The sequence below is a fragment of the Jaculus jaculus genome, chromosome 3 (genome assembly GCF_020740685.1).
Source record: "Jaculus jaculus isolate mJacJac1 chromosome 3, mJacJac1.mat.Y.cur, whole genome shotgun sequence".
In the NCBI taxonomy this organism is placed as follows: Eukaryota; Metazoa; Chordata; class Mammalia; order Rodentia; family Dipodidae; genus Jaculus; species Jaculus jaculus.
In genome coordinates, this window is record NC_059104.1 from 82,372,072 (window position 1) to 82,397,931 (window position 25,860).

General features: G+C 37.6%; 1 protein-coding gene across 3 annotated transcripts in view; it reads left to right on the top strand.

The window, feature by feature from the left end:
* Nucleotides 1-25,860, top strand: part of Arhgap32 (Rho GTPase activating protein 32) — a 340,655-nt gene that overhangs the window by 176,922 nt on the left and 137,873 nt on the right. For all 3 annotated transcript variants that reach the window (XM_045146281.1, XM_045146280.1, XM_004665482.3), the window contains 2 exons: nt 12,217-12,303; nt 24,733-24,870. In XM_045146281.1, coding sequence (XP_045002216.1) covers nt 12,217-12,303; nt 24,733-24,870 — 225 coding nt within the window. The remainder of the gene's footprint in view (nt 1-12,216; nt 12,304-24,732; nt 24,871-25,860) is intronic.

The window sequence follows — 25,860 nt, forward strand, 5'->3', positions numbered from 1 at the left end:
CTTTCTGTTCTTCAGACTGTATCATTTCAATTGCTCTGTCTTTAAGGTGGCTGACTGTTTTTCTTTCTACCAGATCCAGTGTTGAGACCTGCGGTGAAATTTTCATTTTAGTTATCATATATTTCAGCCCCTTAAGTTTTGCTGGCTTACTTTTCATACTTTTCTTTTGTTGATGCATCACTTTTCTGATTTTCTATAGGATTTTGACCCACAATATCCTTGAAGTTTTGAGTACTTTAAAAAAAAAACAAACTGGTGTTTTACTAATGGTTTTGCTTTTTAAAACAGAGTCTCATGTTACAGCCCATGCTGGTCTCAAACACCCAGTCTTCCTACCTCATTCTCCCTAGAGCTGATAATGTGCGCATGCTCTACCATGCATGGTGAACTGTGGTTAATTCAGTTCAGTTAATATCTCATTAGGTCCCATGCTGGGACATGTCAAGAGCAGCTTATATTGATTTATTTTTCCCCCATGTGAATGACCCTTGTATTCTTATTTCCTTCTAACCTGTCTTTTGCTACTGAAGGCAAATGCCCATCTGGCTTTGTATGAGTAGCTGGGGAATGGTACCTGGGTCAGTAGGCTTTGCAAGCAAGTATCTTTACTTACTTATACTTTTTACCAGCCCCCCTTATGACTTTTTGTTGTATACTGGACACTTGAATAGGATAATGTGGTAATGCTGCCAATCTGATCTCCTTTCTTTCCCCCAAACCGGAGCTGATTTTAGCTGGGGTTTAGGAGTCTGCTTGCTTATTGGTTATTATGAACTGTTTCAAAGACTGTTCTTGTCAAATATGCTCAAATCTGACCAAAAGAAAAAGAGAAGAGACACAAATTAATAAAATCAGAGATGAAAAAGGTAACATCACAACAGATTCCAGAGAAATTCAAAAAATCATAGGGACATACTATAAAAGCATATACCCCACAAAGTATGAAAATCTGAAAGAAATGGATGATTTCCTTGATTTATAAGACCTACCTAAGTTAAATCAAGATGAGGGTAATCACTTAAATAGTTCTATAACAAACATAGAGATCTGAAGATTTATCAATAATCTTCCATCTTAAAAAAGTCCAGGTCCAGATGGATTCACTGCTGAATTTTACCAGACCTTTAAGGAAGAGCTAACACCATTGCTTCTTAAGCTTTTCCAGGAAATAGAAAAAGAAGGAATTCTACCAAACTCCTTCTATGAGGCCTGCATTACCCTGATACCAAAACCAGGCAAAGATAGAAGAAAAAAAGAAAATTACAGACCAATCTTCCTCATGAACATAGATGCAAAAATTCTCAACAAGATATTGGCTAACAGAATACAAGAATATATCAAAAAGATCATTCACCCTGACCAAGTAGGCTTTATCCCAGAGATGCAGGGATGGTTCAATATATGCAAATCTATAAATGTAATACATTATATAAACAGGTTGAAGGACAAAAAATCACATGATCATCTCATTGGATGCAGAGAAAGCATTTGACAAAACCCAACATCCCTTCATGATAAAAGTCCTACAGAGACTGGGAATAGAAGGAACATATCTCAATATAATAAAAGCTATTTATGACAAGCCTACAGCCAACATATTACTAAATGGGGAAAAAACTGGAAGCTTTTCCACTAAAATCAGGAACAAGACAAGGGTGTCCACTGTCCCCACTTTTATTTAATATAGTTTTGGAAGTCTTAGCCATAGCAATAAGGCAAGAGACACACATAAAAGGGATACACATTGGAAAGGAGGAGATTAAGTTATCATTATTTTCAGATGACATGATTCTGTACATAAAGGACCCTAAAGACTCTACTAGCAAACCGTTAGAGCTGATAAAAACCTACAGCCATGTAGAGGATACAAAATAACAACACAGAAATCAGTAGCCTTCATATATACTAACAACAAACACACAGAGGATGAAATCAGAGAATCACTTCCATTCACAATTGCATCAAAAAATTAAGTACCTTGGAATAAAACTAATGAACGAAGTAAAGAATCTCTACAACGCATAGGTACTTTCCAGCTCTTAGGTAAGCATGCATCCTACTCTTGGCATGTGTGTAGTTTTCTAAATATACCAGTATTCTTATTTTGTGGGGGGGTTGATTGAGGTAGGGTCTCACTGAAACCAGGCTGGCCTGGAATTCACTGTGTAGTCTTAGGAAGGCCTCGAACTTACGGCTTCCTCCTACCTCTGTCTCCTAAGTGTGGGATTAAAGGTGTGAGCCACCATGTCCAGCTACTAAATATACCAGTATTCTTGAGCACTTTTAGGTGCCCTGGCTTCTCAAAGAACCTCTGCTTAGCTTTTCCTTCTAGGATGAGACTGTTTGGTGGCTGCAGGTATTTTGTTTGCCTCACTAGGTTTATGAGCAGCACTCTATCTCTCCTGTGAGTTACACCTTAGGTTGAACAGAGATAAGTACCAGGACTCAGTCCTTCAGGGAGCACCCAGACAAATGAAAGAGATAGCATAGCAGTTTGTGGGTCAGGCCTGTGCTCATCCTGCATTCAGGGACACCAGTTCCACTTTGGGAAAAGGGTTGCTGTCAGTGTGGCTGCTGCGAGCTGGACAGTGTTGGGTTAGAGAGAGCATCCTGCCATCTTGGAGTCCTCTTTTCTCAGTACTGAGAAAATTGACTTGTAGAGATTCTGCTTTTCCCATATTTCTATCAGTGGACTGGAAGTTTGAGCTGCATACTACCATTCTACCATCATCTTTTTCTGTTTACTAGTTTTTGTTTTATTTTTTGTCCTATGTTTTCACTGCTTTTGAATGCACACTCTTTTCATCCTTTTCTTCCTAGTTCTCTTTTACTTAGAAAAATACTTTATGTTCTTCTTGCTGTTTTAGTTTCTATCAATAAAGTGTAACTTGAATAATTAAAGTTAAGGTTTTATCGGGGATGGGGTGGGGTAAGGAAATGGTTTACTGAGTAAGAGTGCTTACCATGCAAGTATGAGGGCCTGACAGGGCCTAAGTTCAATTAACCAGCACCCATGTAAAATAGTGTGTGTAGCCATGCACACTTATAAACCCAGTCTTGCAGGGGTGGGTAGCCTATCTGGAGCTTGTTGGTCTGCCATCTGATCAAAAAACAGCAGCTCCAAGTTGAGTGAGAGACGGAAACAACATGGAAGAATGATGGAGGAGGATGCCTGGTGTTCTCCACTGGCCTCCACACACATGGACATAGGGCATATACATCTCTCCACATATGTGCATAAGCTCTACATACACATGCCACCAGTAACACACCACATATGACAAACACACCCACACACACCAAATTTAAAAAATGATTGATATCACTATTGCTTCTTTCATATAGAAGAAAGCACTTTGGGTATTTTAACTATAATTTTTTTTTGTCTTCCATGTTCATGTTGCTTGGGGTAGCAATTCCATTGTTTTGTGCCTCATAAATAATTATTGTTATTTCTATACAGTTAGCATTTGTTGAGATGTGTTTGCTCATTTTGGTTGGTCATAATGGAAAGTTTACATTTCTTGTGTATTTTCTAGGCTTTTGAAACATAAGTTTTGAAAGTACTTCCTAATGATTTTTTATATTTTGTTGAAATCTATAGTAATGTCTTTTTCATCTCTAACTTAATGAATTTGTGACTTCTCTTTCTGTTGGTTAGATTGGTTAGACATTTTTCAAACCTATTTAGTTTTTCAAAGAATGTCTTTGTTTGATCAGTTTTTTTATATTGTTCTTTTTGTCTCCATTTCATTAGCTTGTGCCCTGATTTATGTCTTGCTGCTTTAGTTTGTTTTTCTAGGACCTGGAGGCGCATTATTACTACGTTATTGATTTGAGCTCATTCTGATTGTTAATGTAAGCATCCACAGCTGTCCACTTCCCTTTTAGAACTGCTGTAGCTGTGTGTTAAAGGTTGTACTTTCATTTTCCTTTGATTTTTAGGAACTTTTTATTTCTTCTCTGATTTATTGACTCATTCATCTGAGAATATATTGTTGAGTCTCCATGTGTTTTGATGGTTTTTCTTGCTATTGATTTTAAGTTTTATGGCAGTATGTTCTAATAAAATAGAAGTGATTATTTCAAAGGCTTTGTATTTAGTAAGATGATTTATGGCCTAGAATGTGTTCTGTTTTAGAGAACATTCCATAGGTTGCTGAGAAGAATGTGTATTCTGTATCTATTGGATGAAATAGCTTATAGATATCTGGAAGGTCCATTTGATCTGTGATGTAGTTTAACTCTGAGGTACCTTTGTTGATTTTTTTTTTTTTTTTTTTTTTTTAGTTTAGATGACTTATCTAGAGGCGAGAGTTGAGTATTGATTCACCTGCTATTTGGTGTCAGTTCATACATGACTTCTCATGTCCATTAGCATCTCTTGTATGGGGTTGGGAGATCCAATGCTTGCTACATGTATATTTTCTTTTAAAAAATATTTATTGGGCTAGAGAGATTGCTTAGCGGTTAAGTGCTTGCCTGTGAAGCCTAAGGACCCCGGTTCGAGGCTCGGTTCCCCAGGTCCCACGTTAGCCAGATGCACAAGGGGATGCACGCGTCTGGAGTTCGTTTGCAGAGGCTGGAGGCCCTGGTGTGCCCATTCTCTCTCTCTCCCTCTATTTGTCTTTCTCTCTGTGTCTGTCGCTCTCAAATAAATAAATAAAAAATTTTAAAAAATATTTATTATTTATTTATTTAAGAGAGAGAGAGAATGGGCACACCAGGGCCTCCAGCCACTGGAAACAAACTCCAGACACATGCGCCACCTTGTGCATCTAGCTTATGTGGATACTTGGGAATCAAACCTGGGTTCTTAGGCCTCGCAGGCAAACACCTTAACTGCTAAGCCATCTAGCCAGCTCCCTTGCCTCACATATATTTCCAGTGGTCCTATCTTTCTCTTTTTTTTTTAATGTATAAATACAGATTTATTGGAAGTCAGAGTGAAAATGTAAAATACATTCCTCAGAATGGGAGTGGTCTCTAACAAGCATTTGGCTAGTGACCCAGTTATATCTTCTTGATCAATTATTCCCTTTATTGATAGATTATGACCTTCTTTTGTGCTTCTGACTAACTTTGGTTTGACAACAACTTTATCAAATATCAGAAAACTACCTTATCTTGCTTTTGGCTTCCATTAGTTTGGTAGATTGTTCTGCATACCTTGATTTTCACTCTGTGGGCATTGTTACAAGTTTCTTTGAAACCAAAGAACCATGGATCTGGTTTTGGAATCCAGTCAGCCAATCTGTGTCTCCTTATTGATATATATTTTTTTCATGGCCAAACATAACTTTATTAGTTTTTTTCTTATAAACATTCAGTTTCTTCCTTAAAAAAACTAGAATTTAAATACTTCTCATCACATACAAGTCTGTATACATTATTTACATATTTCAAATAAAACATTACAGATTTTCTAACATTCAGTAACCTCTTGAAAATAATAATGATTAAACAAAACTGATCACAAACAGTACAACTTGCATGATCTTGGTACAATTTACAGTACAACACCCATGTTGCATTTCCTATTTTAAACCACTCTTCCCCATCCAGCTACTTTAATGGAGACACTGTCTCTGGGCATTCATTCCTGTAGGTAACTTCACAATCTCAACACTGCCCACATGCTCCCATTACTTGGCACTGGCAGTATTTCTCTGCTTTTTGTCTTCAGAAATGATATCTCTATTTAAGTGTTCTTATATTTACTGTATGTTTCCCTCAACCAGTATTTCTTTTCACTGCCCAGCAATAATTTTAAGTAATAACTTAAATGTATAAGAAAATTTAAAATAGAACAAAAGTGTTCCCTAAAATATCAGTGATTCACCACCCTGGTTATGCACATACAAAAATAAGAAATACAATTTAGTGGCTGTAAAAAACTATTTTCCCTAAAAATATTTATTTCTGCAAAGCAGTTTAAGGAGAAAAGTGATCTTAAATCAAAATGCAGTCATCTATTTTATAACCTGCACTACCAACAAAATAAAAATGAAAACGTGTGCAAAACTCTAGGAAATATGCACCTACAAGAATTTAATATTAGTAATATATGAAAGAAATAAATAAGGTTTACCTTTACATCACTAATAATGCAGGTTCAGTGACATGAGGAAAGCTGTTAACCAAAAAAAAAAACCCCAAACCTATATATTAAGAAAAGTACTTCAGAATCACTAACAATGAACATCAGCAAAAATCAACCCACTGTGTGTGTGTGTGTGAGAGAGAGAGAGAGAGAGAGAGAGACAGAGAGAGACAGAGAGAGAGAGACAGAGACACAAACAGACAGACAGACAGACACAGATGAGGAGTAGGAAAATAAAATAAAACTGTGGAAAAAGCCAGTGGTTTTACTATTTATGTATGAGAACTTGAATCCAAAGTTTTCTATTGTGTAATAGTATATGCACAGAAGAAGGGAGAGAACCTGTATTAACACTCAGTATTTTATTTATTTATTTTTCTCTTCTCAAAATACAAATAAATGGAGCTACGAGTGGCAGGTATAGAGCACAATCTATAAGTATTTCACATGTAACTTGTAACTTTAAATTGTAACTGCTTTTAGAAAAGAAATGGGACCAAAAGTACGTTTGTAATTTAGGTTGTGATTGTACACTATGAAAATATCTGATTTTAAAACTTACTTGGGACATTAAAGAATATACCAGTTCCTATAGATACAGATCTGTGCCTCAAAGGACCACTGCTAATGTAATGTTAATGTCAGAGTTTTGACATGTTGACATTTACCATAGAAATCAGTTAGCAGTTTGTTGTATGAGATACTAAATCTCTAGAAATAAAGCTATCTTAAGATATAATTGAGAAATTTAGTTACATAACAAAATTATGACTGAAGATGGCTAACATTTTTAAGGTTTTAGCAACAATTTAGAGAATTCAGTTTGAAGGAAAAGATTGTGCTCCTTATTGATTTAAATGCAGTAATTTGTCAGCCTTGTCTTCCTCCCCATTATTCTTCCTTATTGCCAAGCATATTGGTGATGTTTCATTTGATTAAGTTTTTCATTCAAAATCAAAATCTAAATTTTATTGTTAAAATTTTCTCCCATGTTTCTTTTTAAATTATTATTCACAACTTCCATAATTATAGATAATAAACCGTGCTAATCACCCACCCCCCAGTTTCCCCTTCACAACTCCACTCTCCATCATATCCCCTCCCCGTCTCCATCAGTCACTCTTATTTTGATGTGACCATCTTTTCCTCCTATTATATTAGTCTTGTGCAAGTAGTGCCAGGACCTGCAAGGTCATGGGTATCCAGGCCATTTTGTGTCTGCAAGAGTGCATTAAAAGGAGTCCTTACTCTTCCTTTGGTTCTTAGATTCTTTTTGCTGCCTCTTCTGCAATGGACCCTGAGCCTTAGAAGGTGTGATAGAGATGTTTCAGTGCTGACCACTCTTTTGTCACTTCTCAGCACTGTGATGACTTTTGAGTTATTCTAGAGGTTGCCACCATCTGAAAAGAGAAGGTTCTCTAACCAGAAGTGAGAGTAGCATTAATATGTAGATAGGAACATTAAGAGAAGTGTTTACTGGGCAGTTTGGTGACCAAAATATATGCATTTAGCCAGACACCAGCTGGTATTGCACCCCTAGAGCTCATGACTTCCCACATCATAGGTTTTTCAGTATTAGGCATGTATACCCTCCTGAGGAACGGGCCTTCAGTCCAATTAGGAGATGTTGGATTCTCCCTTAAAACAGACATGCCCCCATTGCACCCATTGGCTCATTTGGCCTGGCTGGCCAAATTTAAGGCTTGAAGTGTCCACTGTTGTTTATATCTACTGATGACTTCTCTCTCTCCCATGGAGCTACATGCAGTGTAGCTTCTTCCAGCTTTCTGTCAGCTGGTCTACAGGGAAGAGGTCTTCATATCAGCTCCAGCAGGATTTCTCCATGATCTTGCAGTCTAAGCATGTGGAGTCTTCAGCAATAGGGTCTTACCATGCATTTCTGGTTAGAAATCAAGAGCCTTGGCAATGGCCTGTAATGTTTTGGGTGAATCAGGGACCTCCAGTCCAAGAGCTCCTATGCCAACAGCTCACTGAAAAGTATCCCATCCCTGGCACTGAAAATTTTCTAGTAAACATCTATGGCTTCTGGGTGTGCCATTGTCCAAAAAAGTAGGCTCCCATATGACTTAATCATACCCTCTTAAAACTCAGGTTTTATAAAACTCATGTTTATAAGCTAAAGGCTTTACTAACTGAGCCATCTACCCAGATTTTCTTACTTTATTCTAAATATAATTTATTTATTTATTTATTTGAGAGAGAAAGAGATGGGGGGAGGGTGGAGAGAATGGGCATTGCAAATAAACTCCATATACATGTGCCCCTTGTGCATCTGGCTTATGTGGGTCCTGGAGAACCAAACTGGGATCCTTTGGCTTTGCAAGCAAATGCCTTAACTGCTAAGTCATCTCTCTAGCCCATGTTTTTTTTTTATTGTAAACAATATCCCATGGTTATTACCTCCCTCCCCCCAATTTCCCCTTTGAAACTGCACTGTCCATTATATCCCCTTCCCCTCTTAATTAGTCTCTCTTATTTTGATGTCATGATCTGTCCCTCCTGTTAAGATGGTCTTGTATAGGTAGTGTCAGGCATTGTGAGATCATGGATATCTAGGCCATTTGTGTTAGGAGCATGTTGTAAGCATGTACCCTTCCTTTGGCTCTTACCTTCTCTCTGCCACCTCTTTCACAATGGACCCTGAGCCTTGGAAGGTGTGATAGAGATATTTCACTGCTGAGTACTCCTGTCACTTCTTCCCAGCACCATGGTGCCTTTTGAGTCATCCCAAGGTCACTGCCATCTGAAAAGAGAATCTTCTGTAATCAAAAGTGAGAGTAGCATTAATATATGGGTATGAGCATTAAGAGAATTGCTTACTGGGCAGTTTGGTGTGCATAGTATATACATTTAGCCAGACAGCAGCAGATGTTATACCCCTAGGGCTCATTACTACCTTGTTGTAGGTTTTCACTATCAGGGATATATTCCCTCCCATGGAGCAGGCCTCCCCCATAACTAGAGGGTGGTTGGTCTCCCCCATAACAGACGTGCCACTATTGCACCCACTGGCTCATTTGGCCTGGCTGGCCAAATGTAAGGTTTGCAGTGTCCACTGTTGAGTATCTTCACTGGTGATTTCTCTCTCTTCCATTGAATTGCATGTAGCATGGCTTTTCCCAGATTTCTGTCAGGTGGTCTACATGGAGGAGGTTTTCAGCCTAGCTCCAGCTGGATTTCTCAGTGACCTTGCAGCACAAGTATGTGGAGTCTTCAGCAGTAGGGTCTTGCCATCTATTCCTGGTGGGAAACCAGGGCCTCAGCAATGTTTTGGGGGACATCAGGAACCACCCTAACCAATATCTCACTAAAAGGTATCCCATTCCTGGCACTGAAAATTTTTTAGTAATAATCTTTGGCTCCTGAGTGTTCAATTTTTCAAAAAGCAGGTTTCCATATGACTTATTTATATTCTCTTAGATTTTGATTAGCTCTCCCTCCACCTTTCCTTTACTCAATCTTTTTTGACCTTACTTAGGCCTTTTCACCCCCATTAATCTGTTCTTCTTCCATATATACAATATCATCCTACTAAGTCCCCATTCCTCCCTTTCTATTCCCTGTATATCTCCTTTCTATCTTACTGGCCTCTGCTACTGAGTTTTATTCCCTCTCACAGAAGTCCAATCATTTGTAGCTAGGATCCACATATGAGAGAGAACGTGGGACACTTGGCTTTCTGGGCCTGGATTACCTCGCTTAGTATAATCCTTTCCAGATTCATTCATTTTTCTGCAAATTTCATAACTTCATTTTTCTTCACTGCTGAGTAGAACTTCATTGTGTAAATGTACCATGTCTTCATTATCTACACATCAGTTGAGGGACATCTAAGCTGGTTCCATTTCCTAGCTATTGTGAATAGAGCAGCAGTAAACATGGTTCAACAAGGATTTCAAAGGTAGTGAGACAAGTCCTTAGAATAAATGCCTAGGAGTGGTATAGCTGGGTCATATGGTAGATCTATTTTTAGCTGTCTCAGAGACCTCCACACTGATTTCCTTAATGGCCAGACCAGATTGCATTCCCACCAGTAGTGTAGAAGGGTTCCTCTTTTTCTGCATCCTCGCCAGCATTTATGGTCATTTGTTTTCACCGTCTTTCTTATTCATATGTATTTTCTTAAGATCGAGAGATAGAGAGAGAGGAGAGAGGCAGCTCAGTCAGTTAAGTACTTGCCTTGTAAGCATGAAGACTTGAAGTTGAATCCCAGAAGCAACATAAAACAAATTGGGCATGGTGCTTATAATACCAGTACCACAGTACCAGTACTGTGGAGGCAAAGACAGGCAGATCTATGTGGCTCATTGGCTAGTTAGTGTAGCCTACTAGGCAAATTCAAAGCCATTGAGAGACCTTTCTTGTTTCAAAGTAGGTAGTAGGCACTTCCTGAGAAGTAACCAGGGGTTGACCTTTGGCCTTCACCCACAAATGCATACACATATATGTACCCATTCACACAAATGTGCACAAAAATGACAATCACAGCACAAATAAAGAAGCAATAAATGTAACTCATGGTCATAAGAGAAAACAGTAAAAAAAGCACCCACAGAAATGGAACAGATACAAAAATAAAAGATAATATAAACTGAGTTTAACAAGAATGTAAGAACACACGGATCAAAGAAGATTCTGGATGATGGCAAAATGGTAAACACCAAGAATCTGTCTCTTCATCTGGGCACCCAAGCACTGAAAGAATCTAACCCAAATGATAGAACTATTGTGCAACTCTGCTCTCTATTAAAGGCTTACAACTCCCAAGGAAAGATTTGGATGGAAAATTGCATTTCTTTTTCAGATATCATCTCTTAGCACACTAGTAGTTATCCACTGCCCACTCCCAGTCCTGTAGCAGCACATATTCCTGAAGGATAAACTATTAAATATATGAGCCAGGCATGGTGGCGCATGCCTTTACTCCCAGCACTCGGGAGGCAGAGGTAGGAGGATCGCCATGAGTTTGAGGCCACCTGAGAATACATAGTGAATTCCAGGTCAGCCTGAGTTAGAATGAGATCCTACCTCGAAAGACCAAAAAATAAATAAATATATATGTTTTGAACATATTCCTAAAGGCACTTACACAAACCTTATGGGAGCCAGGGTAGGCAAGAAGGATCCTGTCCCCAAATGCAGGGACCAATGCCATGATTACTAATTATTGCTTCTGATCACAAAGGTAGAGAAGAAATGGTATGTCGTCAGTGTTGCTGAGAGACCTACTCTCAGTATAAGCACACAAGCTTCATGAGAGTCAAACAGAATTGTGGTTTTGGTGAGACTAGGATACCACTGATGGACAGCACCAGATGACATCTTGAGAAAGAATCCATTACTAAAAGTTGTACTAGCATGGGAGATTGTGATCAAGGAACATCCAAAGGTTAGGAAATCTCAACTTAGCCTGCTAATGTCCCTGGGCAAGGGACGGTCCATGGAGGCAATTGCAGAGAACACAAGGGTAAAACACTGGCAGGCCAAAAGTTCAGGCAGCAGAATGCTGGTAAGGGCATAAGGAGAGACAGCCCAGCTCTCAGTAGGCAGGAAAGTATATCATCAACTGAGAGTTCTGGTAGAGTTTGATAGCTGTCAACCTGAAGTAAGTGGATCAAATTCTGGAGTCACTTGTTTGTCACTCACTGGTATAGAGTCAAAAATCCTCAAGTTGCAGTAGTGTACATAATTCCCCTTGTAGTATCCCTATGGCACATTGTTTAACACTCAGGAGGTCTTGAAGATATGAAGACAGGTCTTTCACTTATGCCAATCACAGGACTGTGGTTGCTGTCTTTTAGCTCCGTTTAATGCCTTCATATGTACTAAATAAATTAAGACTTGTTTTGAGTTAAAATATTTTACTTACTGGTTCTATGCTGTTGCACCAGGTTCGATAAAACCTACAAATAAATTTATTAAAAAATATGGTTTGAAATAACGTGTTCTTCCTATATTATTTTAAATAGTAGACTTCTGATGTAAGGTGTGTCTTAGGTTAGTGTGAGGGACCAGAATGTTATTGAGTGCTTAGTGTGTTCTTATTCATGAATCATGACTTTTTCCTTCTCTTGTCCCTTTCTTTGACAAAGCTTTCACTTTCAGAAGAACAGAATGAAGTAACGAAAAATGGCTGTGAATCTAAAGAGTTGGTCTACCTCGTTCAGATTGCCTGTCAGGTAATTTATCCTCCACATAGAGTTCCACATAGAGTTAATAAGAATTATTGTGAATGTGCCGGGCGTGGTGGCGCATGCCTTTAATCCCAGCACTCGGGAGGCAGAGGTAGGAGGATCACTGAGAGTTCGAGGCCACCCTGAGACTACATAGTGAATTCCAGGTCAGCCTGAGCCAGAGTGAGACCCTACCTCAAAAAACAAAAGCAAACAAACAAACAAAAAAGAATTATTGTGAGTGATTATGAAATTCCTGGCTATAATGCATTTCTCACATTACTTGATGGGTAATAATCCATTCAAAGAAATGAGCATGGCCAATGGCCATATAATACTACATAGAATGCACAATTCAGGTTGCAATTTTTAGATCTTGTTTTTGTAAATATTTTTTAAAACTTTCTAATCTTCATACATTGAAGAGTAAATAACAATGCTATGTTATTATTGGTGTTGTATTATTCTTTTTTTCCCTCCCTCCCTCCCTTTCTTTTTCCTTCCTTCCCTCTTCCTTCCTTCCTTCCTTCCTTCCTTCCTTCCTTCCTTCCTTCCTTCCTTCCTTCCTTCCTTCCTTCCTTCCTTCCTTCCTTCCTTCCTTCCTTCTTTCTTCCCTCCCTCCCTCCCTCCCTCCCTCCCTCCCTCCTTCCTTTCTTTCTTTCTTTCTTTCTTTTTTTGTAGTTTTTCAAGGCAGGGTCTTACTCTGGCCGAGGATGACCTGGAATTTACTATGTAGTCTCAGGGTGGCCTCAAACTCAGACAGTCCTCCTACCATGGCCTCCTGAGTGCATGTGCCACCACACCTGGCTGTATTAGTTCTTTCTAGATCATATTGGTAATTCTGAAGCCATTAATTTAGTAAAATCTGTTTTATAGAGATTTAATGTACAACCTTAAGGGAAAATCCTTCTTATAAGTAAGAGTAAAAGAAAGAAGTCACTTATAAACTAGATTAAGTCACAGTGGGAGAGAGACCGTTTGACTCTGCCTCCAATACTCGCCTTTCCTGACCAGGACACAAAGTTCCTCTGTGGTGGGAAAAGATGTGCACATGATTTTGAAGCTTGCTATTACTTTTTTAAAAATATTTTTTGGTTCATTTTTATTTATTTATTTGAGAGAGAGAGAGAGAGGGAGGGAGGGAGAGGCAGATAGATAGAGAATGGGCGTGCCAGGGCTTCCAGCCACTGCAAACAAACTCCAGATGTGTGCGCCTCCTTGTGCATCTGGCTAACGTGGGTCTTGGGGAATCAAGCCTTGAACTGGAGTCCTTAGCTTTCTCAGGCAAGCGCTTAACCGCTAAGCCATCTCTCCAGCCTGAAGCTTGCTATTTCTTGACTGTTAGTATTAGAACTTTTCTGAAGGTAATCATTATGTTTTGCAGTTAATGAGATTTAAAATCTGTCATTGAAAGGAAATAATATCTTTGTCCAGTCAATGCTGAGCATAGTCCTTTATGCGTATATTCTACATTCATATAGACTTTGTCCTGTCAGTCAACCAACCCGAGCAAACATTTATGGGGGGAAACCTTTCTTTTGAGTGCTGTTTTTCGTTTTCTTTGGGACAGAGTGATATAAGGCATTTATGTTTTCCTTAAAAAAATATTAATCATTGGACTGGAGAGATGTCTCAGTTCTTAAGGCACTTGCCTGCCAAGTGTAAGGACCTGAATTTGATTCCCCAGTACCCACATAATGCCAGATGCATAAGGTGGTGTATGTGCCTCTCTCCATCTCTCTCTCCTAAATAAATAAATAAGTAAATAAAATAATTAAAAAATATTAATCATATTATTAAAAGTTAATCTGGGAAGCTGTGCGTGGTGGTACACTCCTTTAATCCCAACGCTTGGGAGTAATGGTACTTATTGGTATTATAAATTCAAAAGAGTTTAGTACCTCCACCTCATTTTTACTTTCCTTTGAGTGGGTAGAGGAGTACTCTGTACAATGAAATTGTGTTTGAAATGACACATCTATGTGTCCCACTACTGTTCATTATTGTGTACTTTTTGTACTCACTTTACACATACACTTCATCTTGGTGATTTGTGTAGCTTAAAGTATGACAGTTACTTATTGGGAAGTAGTTAGATAGAATGTGAATGGCTAAGATCTGGTGATTGATGAGCCCTAGGGAAGAGAAGGATGAAAACCAATCAGGTCTCAGGTTGGCTGTTGCCTATTACAAGGTTGGCCTTATAAGAGAATGTTGGGATTTGATAAATTGACCTTATAGTGAAAATATCAAATGCTTTTCTGATAAATTGGTACTAATAGGTGAATGGAAATCTTAGTCTTTATTTAGCACATGTGATTGGTAGGTAAGGAATGAAGGTATCAGTCCTGCTACAGTGGAACACATGTTAGCATCTCATGATTAGCTTACATATGCCCCAGTAATGCAGCTACTTTTATTTCCATAATAAAAGCATAATGTCAGCCAGGCATGGTGGCGCACGTCCTTAGTCCCAACACTTGGGAGGCAGAGATAGGAAGATCAATGTGAGTTCACGGCTACCCTGAGACTACGTAGTGAATTCCAGGTCAGTCTTGTCTAGGGCACTACCCTACCTCAAAAAAATAATAGTATCAGTCATATCTCTGCTGTTGTTTAAAAGTGATCTTCAAACATGGTATTTTAGTGTCATGCATTAGAATGTATAATTGTTACTTGATTGTACTTCCAAGTATTAGTGACCTAGATGATTGATAATTTTATGGTTGTATCTTTGCAAGCTGCTTAAAAAAATTCTGATCACGTGTTATAGTATTTATTCCATCAGAGTAGTAATTTACTACATTCTAATGATGACATTGCACCTCTTAAATAATCATTGATGTTTTCCCATGACATAGCTCTGTATTCTAACCACATGTCAGCTGTAAGTTATACTAAGAAAGAATCTTATGATCTGAGAGACTCACATTCAAACTCTTTAATTTTGGAAGTGAGGAAACTGAGGTCCAAAGAACTAAAGTGGCTGTCCTAAGCAGTATGGATTTGTAGAAGCTGGGAATGCTAAGGACTTCAGAATCTGACTGCCATCTTTTCTTGAACCTCCTTGAAAGTTTCAGTCTAGAGCACATGTGAGAAATTGCTTAGTCTTCAGGTAAGGTAAGATACCATCACTTAGTGATGTATGTGACTCAGGAGATGCTCATTCACATATTTTATATCTCTGCTAGCTTCTAGGTTTTAATGATGTATACTTAAAGTACTTTGTTCTTCATCTTAAACCCCTTCTCTTATTCTTATTAGCTTAGAAAGTGACAGATTAAATGGTTTAGTCTTTTTCCATTTTGTAGGCTATTATATACTGATTTCTTTAGTTTTTGCCTTTAGACGTTGTAATTGTGTCCTTTGTCTGGCCTTCAAATATTCATTTCATTTTAAAGTATGAGTCTCAAACTGTAAGTCATGTCTTCCACATAAAATTAGTGGTCATTTCTTGATCTAATATGAGTCATGTACACATATTATGATACATAGTAATTCAATTCTTACCATAACTGTCAGGCAGCAAATCTGGTTTTTGTTTTATAGATGATGAAACAAAGACTTAGTAATGTGTATATACTTCCCAGGGTTGTAAAATTAACCCATGTATAGAATTTTCCTTCTTCTGCACCATTTTCTCATGATTTGTACTGCAAGCACACCAAAAATGTTAATAAATTTCAGAAATACATTTAAATGATTGACAGTACAGTTTCTTATCATGACATTAGTGGAGGGAGCACATTTTCTTTTTGTTCTCTCCCCTTTCGTCTCTATTCACACACCCCTTTTAGGGAATTTAAAATTCTAGAGCTTCCGAGGGAGGTAATTCAAGTATACTGGTGCAGTCCTACTCCAATAGACTAGTTCCCGTATGACAAAATATTAACAGCTGGTATATCTTGGACACAAAGCAAGTACAACAGACAACAGATAGTAGTCAAACAAATCTAATTTAGCAGATAAAGTTTGTCTCAGCTGAATATTAACCATGGGTAAAGTACTTCCAGATGCCTTGAACATTAGATCATTAATGGCCTCTCTGAGCCCTCAACTCCCCCTTCTCATAGAAATCATTATTTAAAGGAACTAATAGAGGCATGTTCTACTTCATATATTCCTTTGCCCTCTTAATTGTTTGTATCTGTTGTTCTGAACACACAGCTCAGCTGTGGATGAAGAAACAGTGTCTGCTTTGTGTTGTTGATGTTACTGTGGGTGGGAGTTCTTTTCCTCTTGTTTTCTTATGTAGAAATTCATGCTGTTCTTTACATATCTTCTGTGTTTCTCATGAAGCTTGATATGTTTATTTTGAAATTTGTAGAAAACGAATAAATATCCTGAGAAAGTCAGGAATATGACAAAGAAGTTAGGGAGAAAACTTTACTACCTCACATACTAAAATTTAATCATTTAAAGACCAAAACTAGATAAACACAGAATGTATAAAGCTCCACCTCATAGAATAAAGCATTTATGAGTGTATTATGAATGGAATTAAGTGATTAACATTTTTGGTTTTATATGTACTTTTTCAATCTTTAGCAAATACGTTTCAGCTTTTAAATATTGATTTTAAAGTAACAAATTTGAACATAAGTATTCTAATGAAAATCATGTTGTGATCTCTTCTGTAAGTATAGCTTTGTAGGCACAAAGATAGTTGCTGTTTAATAAAATACTTGATATTTTATTATCTTACTGCTTTAGAGTAGATGACACTAATGATTCTTATTGAAACATGTTAGTTACTTTTCCATTTTAAACAACATTCTTTCAAACTTCATAGTTTACTTTTATGAAGATCAAGAATTTTGTAAAAATTTACATTAATCTCAAGGTTCCTTTGTATCATAGTAGTAGGATAAACAGTTGGTTTCAAGGGAATACCTCCCTGTCTCAAAATATCTCTTGTATTTTGATGTTCCCTTGTGCTTGAAATTCCACCAGCAGAAAGACATTCCTTGGTATTAAGTATCTTCTTCTGAACTCAGTCCATTTAGAAGACACTGTTACCAAAGTAATGGGGTAAATATTAACAGGTGTAGAGCATCTGTATATGAACAAAATACATAGGCAGATTGCCAGCACTCTTGTTTAAACTTTGTAACACTTCTGTGAGATGGAGTGTAACTTCCATTTCTCAGATGAGAATTAATTGTATTGAATGATACATGACACTAAGATTTAAGTCAGATCTCTTTCCTTTTTTATAAGTTTCATAATTATGGCATCAGCTCTTTCTCAGATTAACTTTTCCAAAACAAGATAATTCCAAAGACATGGGCCAAGACAGCAGATAATGCCTTCTGTCTCAGCCATGTCAAGAATGATTGATTTTTTTTTGGCACCCTTGAATGGTAATAATTACTTGGTAATAGTAAGATTAAATATTAGTAGCAAATTAAAACTGAGTCAGGGCTATAGTATGAAGAGTTTTGCTTTGTTCCTTTACAAAGTTACTGAATGCTTTTCAGAAGGTAGATGATTAAGGGTAGATTTTTGCATTTGAAATTTAAAGTTCTTGTTTCACATTTCCTGAAAATATAAGGCCTTTATTTTTAGAATTTTACCCAGTAAATTTAACACATATGTAGGTGATGGCATAAATGAAAATCTATGTAGGAGTGAAGACTTTTTGTTGGAAAGAAGTCCACAGTAATGCTTTTGTTAAAAGCTGGTGGACCTACAGTGACAGTCATTGCCACCTGATGTCCATAGTGTATATTAGGTTTCACTCTTGGAGTTAAAAATGGCATGGGTTTGGACAAATGTACAGTGACACATGTCCATCATGATAATTATATATATAGTCGTATTCTTGTTCTAAAAATCCTCTCCTCTGTTTGTCCCACTCTCTCCACAAACCTCTCCCAACCACTGACTTTTTCATTCCCTTTGTAGCTTTGTCTTTTCTAAATGTCATAGTTGGTATCCTTTCTACTTAGGCTTCCTTCACTTAGTGCTATACAATTAAGAACCCTCCATATCTCTTTGTGACCCAAATACTGTTTAATTGTGTGGAAACACAATAGTTTATCCATTCTCTCTGAAAGAATATCTTCCTTGATTCCAGGTTTGAATGATTTTGAATAAAATTGATATAAAAATCTCTGTACAGGCATTTGTGTGAACATAAGTTTTCAGTTTATGTGGGTAAACACCAAGGAGTGGGTTTACAGGTTTGCATGGTAAGAGCCAGTTTTGTGAGGATCTGCCAAGTTTCTTCCAAATTTTTTGTACCATTTTGTAGTCCTGCGAGCATTGAATGAGACTTCCTACTGCTATAAATCCTTGTCAAAAATTGTTATTGGTAGAGTTTTGGATTTTGGCCATCCTACTGGGAGCCTTGTAGTTTTAATTTTCAGTTCCCTCATGACACTGGATGTTCAGCATTTTTTCACAAGCTTACTTATGTTTCAGCTGTATATTTTTGGTGAGGTATTAGACCAAATCCTTTAACTATATTTTTTAAGTGGTTCTTTTTTAAAATCATTTTACAGATTCCTTCTGTCGTTTGTGCAACAGTCTTGTCAAATTTGGAGTTAAGTTAGTGTTGACTTTGCAGAATGAATTAAGTATTCCCTCATATTTGTCTTTGGGTGGAGACTGTGCATACATGGTCACTTTCTGCCTTAATGTTTAGCGGTGTCTAGTGAACCTATCACAATTGCTTTCTGTTTCTGAAATCTATTAATTATTGATATAATATTTTAGGTAGATTTAGGCCTATTCAAATTGTATGTTTCTTGTTGTGTGAGTTTTGACAGGTTGTTATCTTTTAAAGAATTTCATGTATCTTATCAGATTTACGGAGGTAATCATCATGCTTTTACTTCCCTTTTACTGTCCATTCAATCTCTAGTGCTGTCCTTCCTTTAATGCTACTAGTATCTTCTTTCTCCCTACTGAGCTCAGTTTTAGTTAAGTTAGCTAGAAGTTTATCAGATTTATTATGTTTTCAAAGAATCAGCTTTGAAATTTCCTCTATTCATATTCTATTTTCAGTTTTACTAATTTCTGCTATAAATTTTATTGTGTGCTTATCTTGGATTTAATTTATTCTTTTCTAGTTTACTTAAAAGAAGCTAACATGACTTGCTATATATCTTTCTTCTTTTGTAAAAATTTCATTGGATGCTATCATTTTCCCTCTAAATACTGCTTTTACTGTATCCAAATTCATAAGCATACTTAATTAAATGCATTGTTTTTATTTTGAACAGTGTTAGATAAATTGAGAAATAAAGTTTATTTTACCTTTATTTATTCCCTTGTCAATACCTGTCTTTGTGTGAGTTTCTTGCCTATATAATTTTTTTTCCTCTGAAGAACTATTATGATTTCCTGCAAGATAAGTTTACTGATCAAAAATATTCTCAAGAGCACAGACGTCTAGACTGGTTTTTTTCTTTTTCTTCCTGTCAACACTTTGTTTTCATGGTTTCTGAGGATGCTAAATGTTATTCTTACCTTTGCTCCACAATAGATAAGGAAGGTCCTTACCTTACCTCGAGCATCTTTTAAGATATAAAGTATGGGCTGGAGAGATGGCTTAGCGGTTAAGCGCTTGCCAGTGAAGCCTAAGGACCCCGGTTCGAGGCTCGGTTCCCCAGGTCCCACGTTAGCCAGATGCACAAGGGGGCGCACGCGTCTGGAGTTCGTTTGCAGAGGCTGGAAGCCCTGGCGCGCCCATTCTCTCTCTCTCCCTCTATCTGTCTTTCTCTCTGTGTCTGTCGCTCTCAAATTAAAAAATTAAAAAATTAAAAAAAAAAGATATAAAGTATATAAGATATGCTTCTATAGTTTTTTTTAAACTATTTCACTTATTTATTTATGAGGGAGAAAGAGATAGAGAGAAATAGAGAATGGGCACGCCAGGGGCTCTAGCCACTACATACGAACTCCAGACACATGTGTCCCCTTGTGCATCTGGCTTACCTGGGTCCTGGGGAATCAAACCTGGGTCCTTAGGCTTTGCAGGCAAATGCAATAACTGCTAAGCCATTTTCCCAGTCCCTGCCTCTATAGGTGTTTGATGACATTTTCTGGCTTTGTGTTCTGTGAGCTTCCAAGGTCCAAAATCTGGTATCCAACATTAGTTGGGAACATTTTTAGTCATTTTCCTTATAATGTTGTTTCTGTCCATTTATTTCCTCTTTCTTTGATTTTCCTTGTTGCACCTTTTTCTTTCTTTAAATTTTTTTTTTATTACCAACTTCCATGATTGTAAACAATATTCCATGGTAATACCCTTCCTCCTTCAACTTTCCCATTTGAAACTGCATTCTCCATCATATCCCCACCCCATCTCAATTAGTATCTCTTATTTTGATGTCATGATCTTTTCCTCCTATTATGATGGTCTTATTTAGGTAGTGTCAGGCACTGTGAAGTCATGGGTATCCATGCCATTTTGTGTCTGGAGGAGCACACTGTAAGGAATCCTACCCTTCCTTCGGCTCTTACATTCTTCCTGCCACCTCTTCTGGAATGGACCCTGAGCTTGGAGGGTATGATAGAGATATTGCAGGGCTGAGCACTCCTCTGTCACTTCTTCTCAGCACCAGGATGCCTTCTGAGTCATCCCAAGGTCACTGCCATCTGACAAGAGAAGATTCTCTACCAAAAGTGAGAGTGGCATTAATATAAGGGTATGAACAAGCTTGATAATCATAGTATATACATTTAGCCAGACAGCAGCAGACGTTACACCGCTAGGGCTCATGACTACCGCTGTTTTAAATTTTCAGTATCAGGGTTGTATTCCCTCTATGGAGCAGGCCTCCAGTCCAATTAGAGGGCAGCTGGTTTCCACCATGACAAACGTGTGACTATTGCACCCATTGGCTCATCTGGCCTGGGTGGCCAAATCTAAGGCTTGCAGTGTCCACTGTTGAGTATCTACACTGGTGATTTCTCTTTCTCCAATTGAACTTCATGCAGAATGGCTTCTTTCAGCTTTTTGTCAGCTGGTCCACATGGAGGAGGTTATCAACTAAGATCCAGCAGGATTTATCAATGGCCTTGCAGCCCGAGTATGTGAAGTCTTCAGCAATAAGGTCTTACCATCTATTCCTGATGGGAAACCAAGGGCCTCTGCAATGGCCTGTAATTTTGGGGGGCATCAGAGACCTCTCTGGCCAACAATTCACTGGAAAGTATCCCACATGATGCACCTGTTATAGTTTCTCTCACTTCTCTAGATTTTTTTCCTATTTCTTTTGCTCTTTGCTTTTTAGCTTTTTAAGTTTTTGTGTGTGTGATATCCTTAAACTCAGAAATTACTACTTCTGTTGTGCCCAGGGTACTCATGTATTTATCAAAAACATTTAGCATTTTTGTCACAGTGATTTTTAGCCTTTGATTTTTATTTCTATTATCTACTTACATTGTTTTTGTATATAGTCTTTTTTTTCCTACTAAAGCCTTTGTAGTATATTAATCACAGCTACTCTAAATTCCTGGTGTGATAATTACAGCATCCTTTCCACATCTGTTTCTGTGTTTGATGCATGTTCAGTGTCTTCAAGCTATTTTACCCTTTTAATTCACCTTATACTTTTTGTTGAATGGTAAACATGACATGCTAGGTGAAAGAAATTGCAATAAGGAGACCTTTAGTAATATGGAGTTAAGGTGTGGGAGTTATAGGCCTGTGGTTAGGTCTGTCTTTCAGTGAGTCTGCCGCTGGGAGGAATTCTCATCCTATAGATGGGACAGGATGACTGGAATGGGCTGAAGTTTGTTTTTACCTATAGGGAGAAGGCATCAAGAAAGTAGAGTTGGGTTTTCCCCTACCTTCAAGTAGTTTAGGCTCTCATAAAATATCAGTGGGTTAGCTGGTTTATGGAAAGGTAGTATTTCCTGAGGGCAGGCCTTGTGGAGAAGGTAATGCCGTGCCATATTCCAGAAGTTTCTTGTCCTCATCCTCTGCTGGAAGCTCATCCATAAGAATCTGATAGAGGTCCTGAGGCTGAATTTCCAAAGGTGCTGTGTCCTGTTACAGCAGGCTTCTTTGGAGCCTTAGCTTTCAGACTTGTGATCCCCGAGCCTTCAGAAGTTGATTAACTTCAGCTTCCTTCTCTACTACTGGATCTCAAAGAAATGCATGTTTGCCAGTTTCTGTTCCAGTTAATTTGCACATGTGCATGTTTGCCTGTTGGTCTCTGACTTGGGGATGGCAGTTTGTGACTTTACTTCTGTGATGCATTGAAAGATGATTTGCTGGTGTTCAGGTGTTTTTTTTTTTTTTTTTTTTTTTTTTTTTTTTTGACTGTTTTACTTGTTGGGATGGAATGGTTGTATCTAAGTAACTTATATGTAGAATTCCAATGATAACTGTATAACCTATCAGACATGGTCAGTTCTGAAATGTAACCGAATTTACAATGGTATTTTTTTAGGGCTTTTCCCTTTCATGTATATTTAGTAAGACACAGTCACAATAAAATAAAAGTTGAATTGGCTGAGCAATTGCAAAGCAGTAAATGCTGTGTTTTAAAACTTTTTTTCTTCTGTAAATACTTACATTAAATTCTTGTGTGTAACTACAACTTTTTACCAATATCTTTGGATTCTCTCCATAATGCCATCCCTAGCCTGATAGCTACAATTCTTCTGTCTATAGCATCCTTTTTACAACTGATAGAATTACTTTTTGTTTAAGAATGAATTATCCTATTTTGTGTATGGAATCTTAACAAGATTCATAGTGGAACAATAATCCTTGTATCCATTCATCTACCACTGGACACTTAGATGTTTTCATAACTTGGTTTCTGTGAATAGTGCTACAAAGAGCATAGGAGTTTAGATATTGACATGTTAACGTTCAGTTATTTAAAATATATGTCCAGTTTTGGAATTACTGGATCTTATGGTAAGTTTATTTTTAAATTTTGAAGAATTTCTGTTCTGTTTTCCATAATGGCTGCACTAATTTATATTCCCACCACAACATACAAAGGTTTCCTTTTCTCCATACCCTCACTGATATTTGTCATCTTTAGTCTGCTTGATAATAACCATTCTAACTGGAACAGGATGATATTGGTAACAGTTACCTTCTTGTTGCTGAGTAAAACACTTGACCAAAAGCAGCTTTTAGATGGAAAGGGTTTATTTCAGCATACACTCTCAAGAGGAAGTTTCATGATGGCATAAGAGAACAGAGGCTTGGGTATCACATCTTGCCTGAGTATCTGCGGGGGTAGCAGCAAGAGTGAGCTAGTGAACACCTACTATATCTGGACTAATAAGCCTTGTGGCCATCCTCAGTGAGAGCAAGGCTCTACCTCCCAACAGCTCTTCCAGCTGAATTGAGAATCACAAACACATGAGGCTATGCGGTACCTTCTACATTTAAACCGCTCCAACACCTGTTTGTGTTTTTATTTTTATTTTTATTTAGTTATTTGAGAGCAACAGACAGAGAGAAGGAGGGAGGGAGGGAGGGAGGGAGGGAGGGAGGGAGGGAGGGAGGGAAGGAAGAAGACAGAGCGAGAGAGAGAGAGAGAGAGAGAGAGAGAGAGAGAGAGAGAGAGAGAGAAGAAGAAGAAGAAGAAGAAGAAGAAGAAGGGAGGGAGGGAGGGAGGGAGGGAGGGAGGGAGGGAGGGAGGGAGGGAGGGAGGGAGGGAGGGAGGGAGGGAGGGAGAAAGAATGAGCATGCCAGGGCTTCTGAACTCCAGATGCATGCACCCCCTTGTGCATCTGGCTAACGTGGGTCCTGGGGAATCGAGCCTCAACCTGGGGTCCTTAGGCTTCACAGGCAAGCGCTTAACCTCTAAGCCATCTCTCCAGCCCCTGTTTGTGGTTTTTGATTTACATTTTCCTCATGGCTACTGATGCTGATAATATTTTTATGTATGTTGACGATTTGTATAACTTCTTTTAAGAACTGTCTGTCTCTTACTTTAAATCAGATTGCTGTTATTCCTTTGTTACTTAAGTTGTGTGTGTTCCTTGGATAGTTTCAATACTGATCCCCTGTCAGATGTGTATTTTGGTAATCTTGACGTTGAATATATTTCTAGTCTTTGCTATAGAAAATGTTAGTTATGACTAATCAATAAAATGATATTTTTGTTGATTTTAGGAAGTAGTCTCTTACCTATAGTAATTTATGTTTGTTTGTGTAGATTTAAAGTAATATGCTATTTTTCTGTTTAGCAGTTATTTTCAAAGAGAAGCAATGGACTTTGACCAATGATAGGAAGAGGGTTAGTGGAGAGTTCCATTTTATTTGTTAAATAATTATAAATCACTGCTGTGTTTGGGAGCTAAACTATCAAGGTAGTAGAAACTTTTCATTCAAAAACATAAAATTTCACAAATAAGATGCCATTATAGAATAAGACCCTGATTCCTAAGCAGCTCCAGGCAATGATGAATTATTAAAGTGTTTTTTTTTTTTTTCCTCTTTACCTATAGGGCAAAAGTTGGATTGTTAAAAGAAGCTATGAAGATTTTCGGGTACTTGATAAACATCTTCATCTCTGTATTTATGACCGACGATTCTCCCAGCTCTCAGAGCTTCCCCGTTCTGACATTCTGAAGGACAGTCCAGAGGTAATCATTTACTACTTGGTACAAGCGATCCTTACATAGGAGTTAGTAGAAGGTTTTGTCTGTATACTGAATAAAAGCCCATGTTGGGCACTTGGGATCATGCCTAGGATTTCGTTAAGAGAGACAGTAGGGTGTTCAGAATGAAAGAGGATTCAGCATATGTTTTTATGAGGTAGGGAAATACCTTAATAAGAATTTGAAAACAGATATCACACATTTGCATATCATTCTTCAATGAGGATATAAAAATGTAAAAAATGTTGATTTTACTAATGAAATACTTATTAAAACAATGCTTTTAATTAGTTTAAGATGGCATGTTCTGTTTCTATGCACTTGTTTTCATTTCTGTCAAAATGTTCTATTGAAAGCAAAAGATTTTTTAAAGTTTAGACAATGAAGACTTTTTGCAATATTAATAAATAAAATATACAATTGGAATAAAGATTTTTGAAGAATCTGTGAAAATAAATGAGATAAATAGGTTTATGGAAAGATAAAATATAGATAGAAATTTGTGTACAGAATGATTTCAGAAGACAGATAACCTAGAATTCTTAACACATAGATGATAAATAAATAAATAACTGAGAAAGATATATGGCAGAAAACTTTTAAAGTAAGAATATATTCTTCTGAGGGACTGTACGGCTATCACATCAATTCCATGAAATGGGATTAGGTTTTTGTGAAATAACATAATAGGGTGACTGGAGATGAAATAATATTTAAATTGATGATAGCAAACATGGAAAATTACTGGAATGGATGGAGAATGGTGACAGAGCAAGGCAGTTATAAGAAGATAGGTCCTGGGGCTGTGGAGGTGGCTCGGTGGTTAAGTGTTTTTGTTTGCAAAGCCTTATAGCCTGGGTTCAGTTCCCTGGTACCCATGTAAAGCCAGACACACAAAGTGGTACATAGGTTTGGAGTTAATACTCTGTATCTCTCTTTCTCTCCCTCTCTCTCTTTCTAGTAAATAAATAAATA